Source organism: Penicillium subrubescens (assembly GCF_028828155.1).
Source record: "Penicillium subrubescens strain IBT 31985 chromosome Unknown utg000004l_segment0_segment0, whole genome shotgun sequence".
In the NCBI taxonomy this organism is placed as follows: Eukaryota; Fungi; Ascomycota; class Eurotiomycetes; order Eurotiales; family Aspergillaceae; genus Penicillium; species Penicillium subrubescens.
The window spans coordinates 348,708-360,964 of NW_026643154.1; the positions used below are offsets into that span (position 1 = coordinate 348,708).

The 12,257-nt window shown below is 52.2% G+C and overlaps 4 protein-coding genes across 4 annotated transcripts; 2 read left to right on the forward strand and 2 right to left on the reverse strand.

Moving 5' to 3' along the window:
• Positions 1–283: 283 nt before the first annotated feature.
• Positions 284–4,039, forward strand: N7473_005218 (putative NRPS-like enzyme; the record flags this gene model as incomplete). Its single annotated transcript, XM_057151158.1, has 2 exons — positions 284–499; positions 557–4,039. The coding sequence occupies 2 exons, from the start codon at positions 284–286 to the stop codon at positions 4,037–4,039; spliced, it is 3,699 nt and encodes a 1,232-aa protein (XP_057008963.1).
• Positions 4,040–5,334: 1,295 nt separating this feature from the next.
• On the forward strand, positions 5,335–6,395 carry N7473_005219 (histidine phosphatase family protein; the record flags this gene model as incomplete). The annotated part of the gene is made up of 4 exons (XM_057151159.1): positions 5,335–5,510; positions 5,601–5,864; positions 6,007–6,222; positions 6,332–6,395. The coding sequence occupies 4 exons, from the start codon at positions 5,335–5,337 to the stop codon at positions 6,393–6,395; spliced, it is 720 nt and encodes a 239-aa protein (XP_057008964.1).
• Positions 6,396–6,597: 202 nt separating this feature from the next.
• N7473_005220 (DASH complex subunit HSK3 family protein) lies at positions 6,598–6,981 on the reverse strand (the record flags this gene model as incomplete). Its single annotated transcript, XM_057151160.1, has 1 exon — positions 6,598–6,981. One exon carries the CDS (start codon positions 6,979–6,981, stop codon positions 6,598–6,600), a length of 384 nt encoding a protein of 127 aa, XP_057008965.1.
• Positions 6,982–8,415: 1,434 nt separating this feature from the next.
• Positions 8,416–11,110, reverse strand: N7473_005221 (ketopantoate reductase family protein; the record flags this gene model as incomplete). The annotated part of the gene is made up of 5 exons (XM_057151161.1): positions 8,416–10,090; positions 10,168–10,597; positions 10,687–10,727; positions 10,798–10,918; positions 11,071–11,110. The coding sequence occupies 5 exons, from the start codon at positions 11,108–11,110 to the stop codon at positions 8,416–8,418; spliced, it is 2,307 nt and encodes a 768-aa protein (XP_057008966.1).
• Positions 11,111–12,257: the final 1,147 nt, after the last annotated feature.

The window sequence follows — 12,257 nt, forward strand, 5'->3', positions numbered from 1 at the left end:
CTGTTGTAACTTATATGGGCAGAAACGCAGCGGAAAAGGATCCTGGGGAGCAACACCTCTGAACCCCCAGACGATCCACTCCCCCGTGTCGGAAAGTGAGCGGGGGGAGGACAGCAAGACATGAGACCAAGTCCCGGACATTCAACGTGCCGACCGATGGAGGAGGCGGAAATCCCTGTTGCTTCCAGGTCCGAGGATTCGCTGGGCTGACCTCAAAAGGCACACCTTCTCCAAGAATGCCGTGTTGCCATCTGTACAAACCAGTCTGCCATTTCACTCCAAAATGGCAGCATCAGTTCTTTCAACCCCGGCCACCTCATCATTGCCGGTCGTTTCCTCGTCCGCCACTACTTCTATGGTGAAGACGGCGGCGCCAAAACAGGATATTTATACCATCAATGACCTTCTCCGATTGAGAGCCTCGGGAGAGACGGCGCACGATCCTATTGTGGCCTATCCATCGTCGGGAACGAATTATGTATACTATACACCTCATCAGGTACGGTTTCTTCGCTCATTTATTCATGCATTTCATAGTCACTAATCAACCTCATAGTTGGATGTACTCGTTGAAGCAGCTGCAGTACAATACGCCAAAACTATCCCCCAGAGACTTGCATCAATTGACCCCGTGCAAGTTGTGGGACTTTTGGGTGCATCCGATTTTGAATACTTGATCACACTATTGGCTGTCTCTCGACTCGGACACACTGTACTGCTGCTATCGACTCGTATCGCAGAAGATGCCTATGTCAGTCTTATGGAGGCCACCAAGGCCTCATTCCTCATTACCCACCCCAGCTTCCAAACCATGGGAGAGAACGTCACCAAGCGAACGGGTGCCACCCAAGTCCCCGTCGTAGCGCCGGCGAATGCGGCCTCGCCGGAGGTAACTTCTGCCCACCTCCCCGCCGCACACTTGCACGGCCCAACTGAAAACAAACACATCACTTGGGTCATCCATTCCAGCGGCTCAACCGGCCACCCAAAGCCTATCTACCAGACGCATTCTGGTGCTTTGAAAAACTATGCCAATAACTTCGGGCTTCGGGGCTTCATTACTCTTCCCCTCTTCCACGCTCATGGCATCAGCTGTCTGTTCCGCGCCATTCACTCCCAGAAGCTCATTTACATGTACAATGCCAGCTTGCCGCTCACGGCCCCCAGCCTGTTAAGTACTCTCAACGACCATGACGAAATCGAGGTCCTGTACGCTGTTCCGTACGCCCTGAAGCTCCTCTCAGAATCTGAGAAGGGTTTAAAGCGAATGGCCGGTCTAGAGCTGGTCATGTTCGGTGGATCGTCTTGTCCCAAGCCAATTGGGGATACTCTGGTGCAGAATGGTGTCCGTCTGGTATCTCACTACGGAACAACGGAGACTGGCCAGCTCATGACCTCGTTTCGTGACCGGTCGGACCTGGATTGGGACTATGTTCGTCCAGGTCCTTCTTTGCTACCCTATCTCCGCTGGGAGGATCAGCCAGGTATGCCTGGCATCTACGAGCTATGTGTCCTGGAGGGCTGGCCTTCCAAGGTTGCCAGCAATCGCCCTGACAACTCGTATGCTACCAAGGACCTGTTCGAAAAACACCCGACCACACCCAATGCTTGGCGATACTATGCGCGTCTGGATGATACCTTGGTCCTGGAAAACGGAGAGAAGGCCAACCCGCTGGTCATCGAGGGTGTTGCGCGCAAGAATCCCAATGTCGGCGAAGCGGTCGCCTTCGGAAGTACCAGGCCCCGTCTGGGTCTGTTTGTCATTCCCTCCGATAAGTGCCATTTCCAAACCGATGAGGAGCTGGTGGACAATGTGTTTCCGGATATCGAGGCCTGCAATGCCGAGTTGCCGGCTTATGCGTACATCTCCCACGATATGATCCACGTTCTTCCAAAGGATACCGTGTACCGGAGGACGGACAAGGGAACTGTCATTCGTTCTGCATTTTATAAGGACTTCGCTGAGAAGATCAATGAGATCTATGAGGCTCCCGATCAGCAAGGTGATCTGGTCCTAGAGGGCCCTGAATTGATTCAGTTTCTTCGCGAGTCCCTCCTCGATATCGCCCCGTCAGTGGAGACTTCCTCACTGGGGGAGATCACAGATATTTTCAGCTTGGGCATCGACAGTCTGCAGTCGATCCGCCTGCGCAGTGCGATCACCCGCACCCTAGATCTCGGAGGCCAGAAGCTGTCGCAGAATTTCGTCTTCGAGAACCCGTCACTCCAGGCCATGGCAGACCATATTACTGCTCTACGCTCTGGTGAAGCTTTGAAGGAGCAGGCTTCTGTTGAAGAACGGATGCAAGCCTTGATCGATAAATACAGCACTTCTTTCAAGACCCACGTCCCCGTTGATCGTGAAGATGATGGTGACTATGTTGTACTGACAGGAGCAACCGGTTCCCTCGGTGCACACATTGTTTCTCAGCTGGTTCAGTTGGACCGTGTGAAGAAGGTGTACTGTTTAGTACGGGCCAAGTCCTTGAAGGCCGCCTATCAACGCGTGACCGAAAGCTTACGCGCCCGTGCAGTCTATTATACTATTTCTCCTACTGTAGTGCGCAAGATCGTTGCTTTGCCTTGCAATTTATCCAAGCCAACTGACTTAGGCCTTGGCGAGGATGCCTACGCGAATATCAAAAAGTCAGTAACTGCGGTGATCCACTGTGCTTGGTCGGTCAATTTCAACTGGGCTCTGGAGAGCTTCGAGGATAGCTGCATTGCTGCCACGCGCAACCTGTTGGATCTGTGCTTAAGCGCGGAGAGTCCACGTCCTGCTTCCTTCTCTTTCTGCTCGTCCGTCAGCACAGTCGCTCGCACTCCTGGAACCTGGGCTCCGGAAGCCCTCCCGGCATCTTTGTCATATGCCCAGGGGATGGGATATGCCCAGTCCAAGCTGGTGACCGAGAACATTGTCAACCGCGCTGCCCATGCAACTGGCATGACAGCTCGTGTTTTGCGAGCCGGCCAGATCGTTGGAGACACCGTCCACGGTATCTGGAATGCGACTGAGGCCATCCCGATGATGTTCCAGACAGCAAAGACCATTCAAGCCCTGCCCCAGCTCGACGACGTCCTCAGCTGGACCCCTGTTGATGTGATGGCGAGCAGCATCATCGACCTCAGCCTTGCTTCTAATGCCGCAGAGGTGATGAACGTCACCAACCCGACCCTGAACCACTGGACTCATGACCTGCTCCCGCAACTGAAGGGGGCTGGCTTGGACTTTGAACAGCTCCCTAGGCAAGCCTGGCTACAGCGTCTTCGGGACTCCAACCAAGACGCCGAGGTCAACCCACCCATCAAGCTGCTCGAATTCTTCACCTCCAAGTATGACAACAACAACCCGACCCGCACACTCCTCTACGACACGAAGAAAGCCCAGGCTTCGTCGCCCGCTCTGGCCAGGGCCCAGGGCCTCAACGCCGAGTTTATCTCGCGTTTCGTCAATTACTTCACATCCCAGTGCTGGGGCCAGTCCTCCAAGCCGGTCATTTCCCGCAACGTCTTCGTCCTGATCGGCCCCTGCGGCTGCGGTAAGAGCACCGCAGCACAGGCCCTGAAGCAGCACCTGGACATACCCGTCATCGAAGGCGACTCTCTGCACTCCCCACTCGCGCGGCAGAAAATGGCCAACAATCTGCCCCTGCAGGATTCTGACCGCTGGGATTGGCTGTCGCACATCCGGGGCGCTGTGATGGGTCGCCTTTTGGAGTCGGAGACGCCCACCGTCGCGGTGACTTGCTCCGCCCTGCGCACCGTCTACCGCGATGAGCTGCGCCGCTTGTCGAGTCTATTTGATTTCCCGGTCACTGTGACGTTCTTGCTTTTGTTGATGCAAGATCGCGAGCAATTGAGAGATCGTATGGTGGCCCGTGAGAACCACTATATGAAGTCGACGATGGTCGATTCGCAGCTTGATTTGCTGGAGGATCCCATTGATGAGCCGGATGTGCTAGTGCTGGATGCAAGTCGGGAGAGAGAAGAGGTCCTTGACGATGTGGTGCGGACGGTGGAGGATATCCTACGGGCATAATGAGATTGCCGTTCTTTTCTTTCCTATTTGAGATTGGAACCATGGAGTGAATACACGTTAGAAGAATAATCTATACATGATTGTGTACTGACTCCCCGTATTGTTAGTGTTTCGAATACGAAAACTTACATGATTGTTCTTCGATCATAAAACAACGTCAATTCCTTCAAGGACGAAACAATGTGCTTAGAAGCCTGGTGGTCCACCGTTAGATTACCGATTTATTTACGTAGTAAACCACCCATAGAAGTCGAACCCATACAATTGTCATCCTTACGCAATGGCAACGAGCAATATAGAACAGGTAAATTCCGCATGATTACCTCAAAAAACTCACAATCGTTAAGCTCCCTCCGAAACTGAGTTATTACAATTGACACTAATAATTTTCGCCGGTGAGACCATCCTCATTCCAAAGCAAGTCCACATCTAACAATACCCAGATTCAACGCTCTACAGATACACCCAATGGAGTTCACCATCTCCAACATCTACACCATAATCCTAACAGCCCTCTCATTCCCAACCCTAATATCCGCCGCGCCGCCCATCAACCCACACTCGCCCACCGTACACGGCTGGACCTTCAAACTATACCAGAAGCACCACTGCACGGGAAAGTCCGCCGAGTTTTCCGGGGTAGGCTCATTGAAATTCCACTCCAATCTTCCGATGGGGCCGCGAAGGGCTTTTTCAAAGGGCACATTGATCCGGCTTGTATTGTGAATCTGTATAGTGATGATCATTGCGGGCATGACCATCGATTGGATGATATTCGGTCGAATATTGATGATAATTGTAAGAAATTTCCTGGGAAGAAGAACAGTATTAAGAGTTTTGATGTGGCGTGCTCGTGAGAGACATGTCTGTTGGATCTTGGAGGAGTTATTGGCATAGTCTAGTTTTGCAGTCTTAATGGATTGGATTCTTGTTGCGATTTAAACAATTGGCTGGCGGTTTCTTCTCCTCCGTAGTCAATTCTATTCTTGACAAACCAATTTCAGATGCCAATAACGATCTAGAGAGCTCAGTCCTAATCTCAGTGCTGATAGATGTAACATTTTCAAAGGACGTTCCAGAGCATTCTCCATACTAACCCACCCCTCGTTATGGACCGCGATAAGCACTAACCCTTATCAGCCATGACGCAACCCCGCGGAACCTCCAGCTTACACCCAGATGAACTAAAACTTTGTCAGACAATTAAATTAAGTTACAAGAACTACCACCATACCCTCCTCCTCCTCGTCCTTCTCCTTTTCAATTCCCTCGCTCATCCCAAGATACTATCCCCAATGGCACCCCGCTGCTTCATAGTCCGCCACGGCGAAACCGAATGGTCTCTAAACGGTCGACACACCGGTACAACAGACCTCCCACTAACCGCCAACGGAGAGAAACGCATCAAAGCCACAGGCAAAGCTCTCGTCGGGAATGACAGGCTAATCGTGCCGAAGAATCTAGTCCATGTGTAAGAAAGTCCCCCAGAGACGGAGAATGCTTCAAATTTTTCAATACACGTTTGATCATGACTAAGTTGAACCGTGTATCTACCTGCTAGGTTCGTCTCCCCACGCGCCCGCGCCCAACGAACCCTCGAACTCCTCGAGATTGGCTGCCGCGAGAGACTGCCCTGGAACGAGCAGCGGAAAGCCGAAGATGAGGAGCCTATTCGGACGGAGGCGAAGGTCCAGATTACTGAGGCGATTCGGGAGTGGGATTATGGGGAGTATGAGGGGTTGACGAGTAAGCAGATTCGGGCTATGAGGGAGGAGAAGGGGTTGGGGCCTTGGAATATTTGGACGGATGGGTGTCCTGGGGGAGAGTGAGTTTTTTTCCCTTGAAGATTGGGTCTTTAGGGTTGCGTGGTTGGGTCTGATTTTGCTTGTTTCGGGCTTGGGAGTGCCTGGACATGAAGCCACCCCTCCCTTTGAATTGCTTATGCTAACATACACTGTTCGTTCTAGATCACCCGAAGATATCGTCCGCCGCCTCGACGCCCTGATCGCCGAGATCAAGCAGAAATACCACAGTCCCTGCTTCGAGAACCCCGACCAGCAGAAAGGGGATGTCCTGGTTGTTGCGCACGGACACATCCTCCGCGCATTCGCCATGCGCTGGACTGGCAAGCCATTGAATGAGACTTCGCTGATTCTGGAAGCCGGTGGTGTGGGCACTTTGAGGTGAGTCGCTGATCTTGGTGATATGACACGAAGTACTCCGGCTTGCGAGTAGAAGGGTTGTAATCGAGCCCTTGTTGAATGAGACCGATGACTGATCAAATACAACCAGCTATGAACATCACAACATCGAAGAAGCGGCGGTTATCCTTGGAGGCCAGTTCGTTGTCGAATAAAGGTCATAACTCGAGTGATTGCAACACATTGCCCATAGATCTCGGTGCATCTGCAAACCCAAGTAAATAGTTAGCAAACCTCACCAATCTCACATAGACTCTCCCTCAAATTCAACCACCAAACCCCCCAACACCCTTGTAAGATACCAACTCACCTCAGAACCCATTCCAAGAAACCTTAACCTCCCACAAAAAAGCTCATTCAATCTTCCTCCTTCTTAACAACCCCCGCAGCATTCGCACCATCAACATTCCCCTTAACCCCCTCCTCCCCAAGCACCTTAGCACTCCCCATAAACAAAGCCCCCATATACCCACCCAGGAACCTCATATCCCCCGCCTGCACAGCCGTCATCCGCAACAGATTCTCCGTGTCCGCCAGATTGGCGTTCAACTGCGCAAGTTGCGCGTGCAGGTGCGCGTATTGTCTGGTCTTAGCGGCGGACATTGAGGCGGAGCCACTAGCAGAGCTGGATGTGTTTTGGTATTGGCCTTGGTTTTGGCTGTGGTTTTGGGTTGGGAGAATTGAGGCGCGGGGGTAGGAGGGGTGGGAGTCGGTGCGGTGGTGTGTTGGGTTGATGGGCATTTTTGCAGTAGTATGCTTGGTATTGAGATGGAGTTGTTTGAGTGAGAAGTTGCTTATTTGTAGAGTCCTTAGACTGGACGTTGTAGGTGTATGAAAGAGTTGTTGACGAGGAAGACCAACGGGGAATTGGAATGTTTACATCTACTCTATCATCACGTGACCAAGTCTATCAACATGCATTCAATTTTAACACGGCGTGACTATCCATACCATTCAAGTCTACAGGCGAATACTGGGCGAGTATACCAAGAAAATAGAACAGCCAGGGAAGCAACTTCAATAATATGACGGGGAATTTCTATCAGTTCGTGCGCACCATGAAGGATACAAGGAAAAAAAGGTCTGTCCAGAGCACGGCCACCCCGATTCGCCAGAACCACCGCAACACACACCCGTGATTAGATTCCACGGCAAGCGTGGACCAAAGCCAGCCAAGAAAAAAGAGGTCCAACCGATTGGGAAGAACCTATATCGAACGAACTCTCCGCTCTTTTTGCAATGCGCCAGGGAGGAATGGGAAAAGCAGACCGCAGAAAAACGGATTCAAAAACAAAGGCCGCAGACGTAAAACCGGCCTAATGAGGAGGCAATGGTTGAGACAGCAAGGAAAAAAGAAGCTTCAAGGAGGGTTGATGCCGGGGACGTGGCAGGATGATGGTGATGAGGATAATAGACGCAGATCAGGAAGATAAGTAGTAAGGAGACGTATACGAGTCACGTATGATGAGTAAAACTGAAGGAAAGAAAAGGAGTGCGCCGGTTGAAGGTAGTGTACAGTCATGCAGAGAGAGGGAGAGGCAGAAAAAGTTGGGCAAGGCATTGCGACTGAGGCAGTATTGTTGTTTGTTGTAGGATGGAAAGAGGTCGCCGACAGAAGGCGTTATATCGATGTGCTGCGAAGCAGAAAGATGACCGGTCTAGGCTGTGCGAAGGGCCTCGGCGAGTAAAGGGAGGAAGGAGGGAAAAAAGAGAATCAATAATGCCTCGAGACCGGACTGAGTATCAATGCAAACGACGGGAAGAAAAAACGAAGAGATCCACTCGAGCACAACCCATATCCCCAGCGCTCCGAAACCAAGACAGAGGGGGAAAACGAAACACCAATAAGCGATAAAAACCCCTATGTCCCTCATGTATATGTAAAGAAACGAACAGCAGAGTATTAACCGATAGCCTCATTCAAACTCGGGGTGGAACCCGTAAAACAATATCCCCCGGTAGAATGACCCACGCAGCGATGCAAAAAGAGTCCAAACATTGACAGAACTTGAGAGAGCAGGCGAGGAGGTATTGCGTCCAGGATGATAGGAAATTATGCGGAAACGTCAGAAAGGAAGATTGTTATCGGTCCAACCATCGCCAATTTTCGTCATCGAGCGCGAGAAAGTCACGCCGTGATGAAAAGAGAAGAAACAGGGAGAACGGGCCTCAGCTTCACCGAACGGGCGCTGCCGGGATAGCGTGATGGTCACCGAGACTGATCTGGCTGCTGTGAGCAGACGCTTCGGAATCAAGATTCGCGCTGGCTCCGCTATCACCACTTTCAGCACTGGCGCTCGCACTTCCGGTCAGACTTTTGTTCTTGGGAGGGCCCTTTGCGGGAAACGAGTTGCTCACCCCATAGTGTTGCTCAAGCTGCTGCGGTCCAGCCGGGCCTTGTCCTGACGGGTGCCGGGGGACCGGTGTCCGCATGTTTCCAGGCGGCGACGGATGGCCATTATGAGGAGGTCCACCATGGGGTCCAAGGCTCTGGTCATGACCAGTCATGGGACGACCCATACGAGATGGGCCGGGGGGTCCAGGAGGTCCGGGGAAAGGTGCGGCGGGGGACTGGCTGTTTCGTCGGCTCTGGGGGTACGGTCGGGGAGGGTAGTCGCCCATATGACTGGCCGTTAGGGAGTTCGCTCGTGAATCAATGCCCATCTGGTTGCGGTCAACGGCTCCGTATCGGTTCGACGAGTAGCTCATCATGGGGTTGTCCATCAGAGAGTCGTGGAGGCCGGGGATTTCCTGCATCACTCGATCACTGGCGCGTTTCCGACCGAAATAGCGACCAAATGATGACCCAGGTCGACTCTGAGGCCCAGAGGGACCACCACCCATCATCTCGGGGTTCTTGCGGAACTGGCTGTGGCTGGGTGCCTTGCGGGCTCGGCGTGACGTGATGCTCATCATATCAACTTGATCAGGATCGATGTGGGGAATCGCCATGTTGTCCATCGGGTCGAAATAATCCTCATCCTCTTCATCGAAAGCCGCCGCGGGCGCTCGGGATGGTGGCCCACGACGACCGGGGCCCGGTCCAGGGCCTCTCCGCATGTGCATCTCCTGCTCCCGTAATTGCAATTCACGCTGGCGAAGAGCAAACTCGCGTTCCCGAAGGGCTATATCATTGGGAGAAGTGGCTGCATCGGGGTAACCGTTGCCATTCGCCTGAGGCACCGGCATTCCACCTTCCGATTCATCGTATACCACCAGATGGCTGAACTCTTCGAGTCCTTCCAACGAAGTGTCTCGGGGAACGCCTCGTCCCTGAGGGCCCATGGGCATCGACATCGGTCCACCGGGTCCGCGAGGCATCATACCAGAGGGCGGGCCCCGTCGTTGGCCAGGAGGGGGCACGCCCATGCTGGAATTCGTCCGACTCGATCGCATCGCGCCATTCATCGGTGGGCGTTGTCCCGGGGGTGCAGAAGACATTCGGGGTGGCGGGTGGCCCATAACCGATGCAGGCGGAGAATCACCGGCTCGGGGTCTGTTCTGGTTCGCAATATTGAGATGGTGGAGCATGGCGTATAAAGCTTCAATCCGAGGGACGGCCACGTTGGACTCGGTCGCTAATTTTATGGGAGACCCCAAAAATGTTTCGATTTCCAATGGGCGCCGGGCCTGGAAGTCCTGGAACATTGTGCTCGGGCCGTCTGATGAGGTCATCTTCTCGATCGTTTTTTCGCGGAAATCGCCGGGGAAGTGGCAGCCTTGTACTTGAGCCAGCTCCAAGAGCTCGTCGATAATGCCGGTCACTAGTTGGCGGACTCCGACTTTCTCCAAAAGCTGGGTGGGGTTAGAAGTTTCGAATGCTACACTTGCAGGGTGGAACGCGATCGGGCTAGAGCGGTCATTAGCACAACAATGGATCTCCGGAGTCTCTGTCCGGAAGGTATCGATAGGATTCGAAACACTCACCCAATCATCCGCTCAAACTGTTCCTGTCGAATATTCTGTGATACTTGACAATTGACCTGTCCAGAGTTCAGAGTCATGGCCAATGCCGCGGCCATGTCGTTCTGAATCGAGGTGGGAATGGCGGATTGCTTGTTGGTTGCGCCCACATGGATCTCGCTGGAGCTCAAGTGCTCGAATTCGCTGGGGCCGGTCTGAGAGATCTCCACGTTGGAGACTAGGGAAAGGATGACATTTGTAGGATACCGTTGCTCCAGGTGTGCTTCGATTCCGATGGTATTCGTTGTGTTGACAAGGATGCAGGTGTGCTGAGGTGTGACGACGGATTCGATGACAGAAGCCAGATCGTAGACATCGGGCAGGGCCTTTACACAGAGAATGACATAGTCGTAGGCATTTTCGCGGGAGGAAGCTTCTTCGGGTGTTCGGACGACTAAACCACAGCAGAGAGAGACAGATTAGCCCTTGTGGCCCCAATCACGTTGGGGGCTTCGCGAGGGAAATAGATGGAGAAGGCCGTACCATGACGAGGCTTGAATCGCTCATTGCCGAATGCTTTTGATCTATCACAGTAACCCAGTATCAGCAAACCCAGCTCGCAAAATAGCAAGCGACCACGGACGCAGAACATACTTGAATGAGACACCATATTGAGCCACAGACTCAAAGCCCTGTTTCCAGACCAGCGTTACATCACAGGAAGTTGTTGCCTGCAGTCGCCATGATAAGAAAGCCGAAATCGCATTACCACCCACTGCACAGACTCTCATTAGTGGTCGGCCCATGATGAAAGTTGGGGGGAGATTGGATGATGTCGGGAAGGTCGGGAGGTTGGGAAAGGATGCGAGATTGGAAGATTGAAGAATCAAGAAATTGTGGAGGGGCCATCAAGGATGAGGAACTCACCGGAGAGGATGCGCAGGCGTGGAGGAGGGAGGGGCGCCATGATCGAAATTGGCAGGACGTAGTGTTGGGCCGGGACCGAAGGTCGAATGGTCCAGAGGCGCGCGCGGCGGCCGATAAGCAAGTGATCACCGACGATCCAGGGTTTTTAATGGAAGGGAGAAGATGGGGGCGATGGTGATTGTCGTGAATAGAAGGGAGGTGAAGGGAGGAGGGGGGGGGGATAGAGGGGAAAGGGGGAGAAGTGAGAGAAGAAAAAAAAAGTGAAGGGACAGGAGAGTAGGACAGGGAAGGAGGGCAAAAAAGAAAAGAGAGTGAGTTGGGCAGGAGGAGAGGAGAGGAAGAGATGGGAGGATGGGGATGGCCGGTTTAGTCGGTTGGCACGGGAGATTGGCAATGGGCAATTGGCAATAGCAGTTGGAAGCAGTTAAACAATAGGCAAATAGATAATAAGACAGAAGAAGAAATAATAAGTTTCTTGATCAGCCTCAACTTTCTTTTTCTTTTTCTTTTACTCTTCTGTCTTTCTTCTTTTTTTTTGCTGTCTTCACCTTGTTCCTAGAAAATCAGAATCAATCCATCCAGGCAGAAATTCAGTTCCAAATGCACAGTTTGGGGCCTTTCAACGGTCGTGGATCCCCCGCCAGACTCAATCCGGAAACGGAGAGACCCAGGGAGGCGATAAGAAATGAAAATCTGCCAACGGAAAGTCAGGAACGGATCGACTTTGATAATGGACCGTCTGCGTCTATCAATTAAAAAAATATGAGTAGTCTTGATCTACTACAAACTACTAGATTGATGATGATATTATTCTACTACTACTATGACTATTATGACTATTACCAGGAGGCGTTGGTCCTTCCCGCGCCATAGCCGTTTCGTCGCCCTCCACGCAATCCGCCCGCTGGTAGTACATGCATCTATCCATTGGTGGTCGAGGCCCCCAAACATTGCACAAAATTGTGATGTGATGTGTTCAGAGCTAAAATAAATCAGACCTGACAGGAATAGTCTCTCTCTAGCTATCAATATTATGATAGGTACTATCTACCTACAAATCTCTTTTCCTCCCATGCATTTACTCTTCTCTGGCATGCAAAAACACCATACTGTACCTACATCGACCGTCGTAGTGCAGGGTGGGTTGGAAACTGGCTTGCTGCTATAATTAAACCTACGCTCTGATA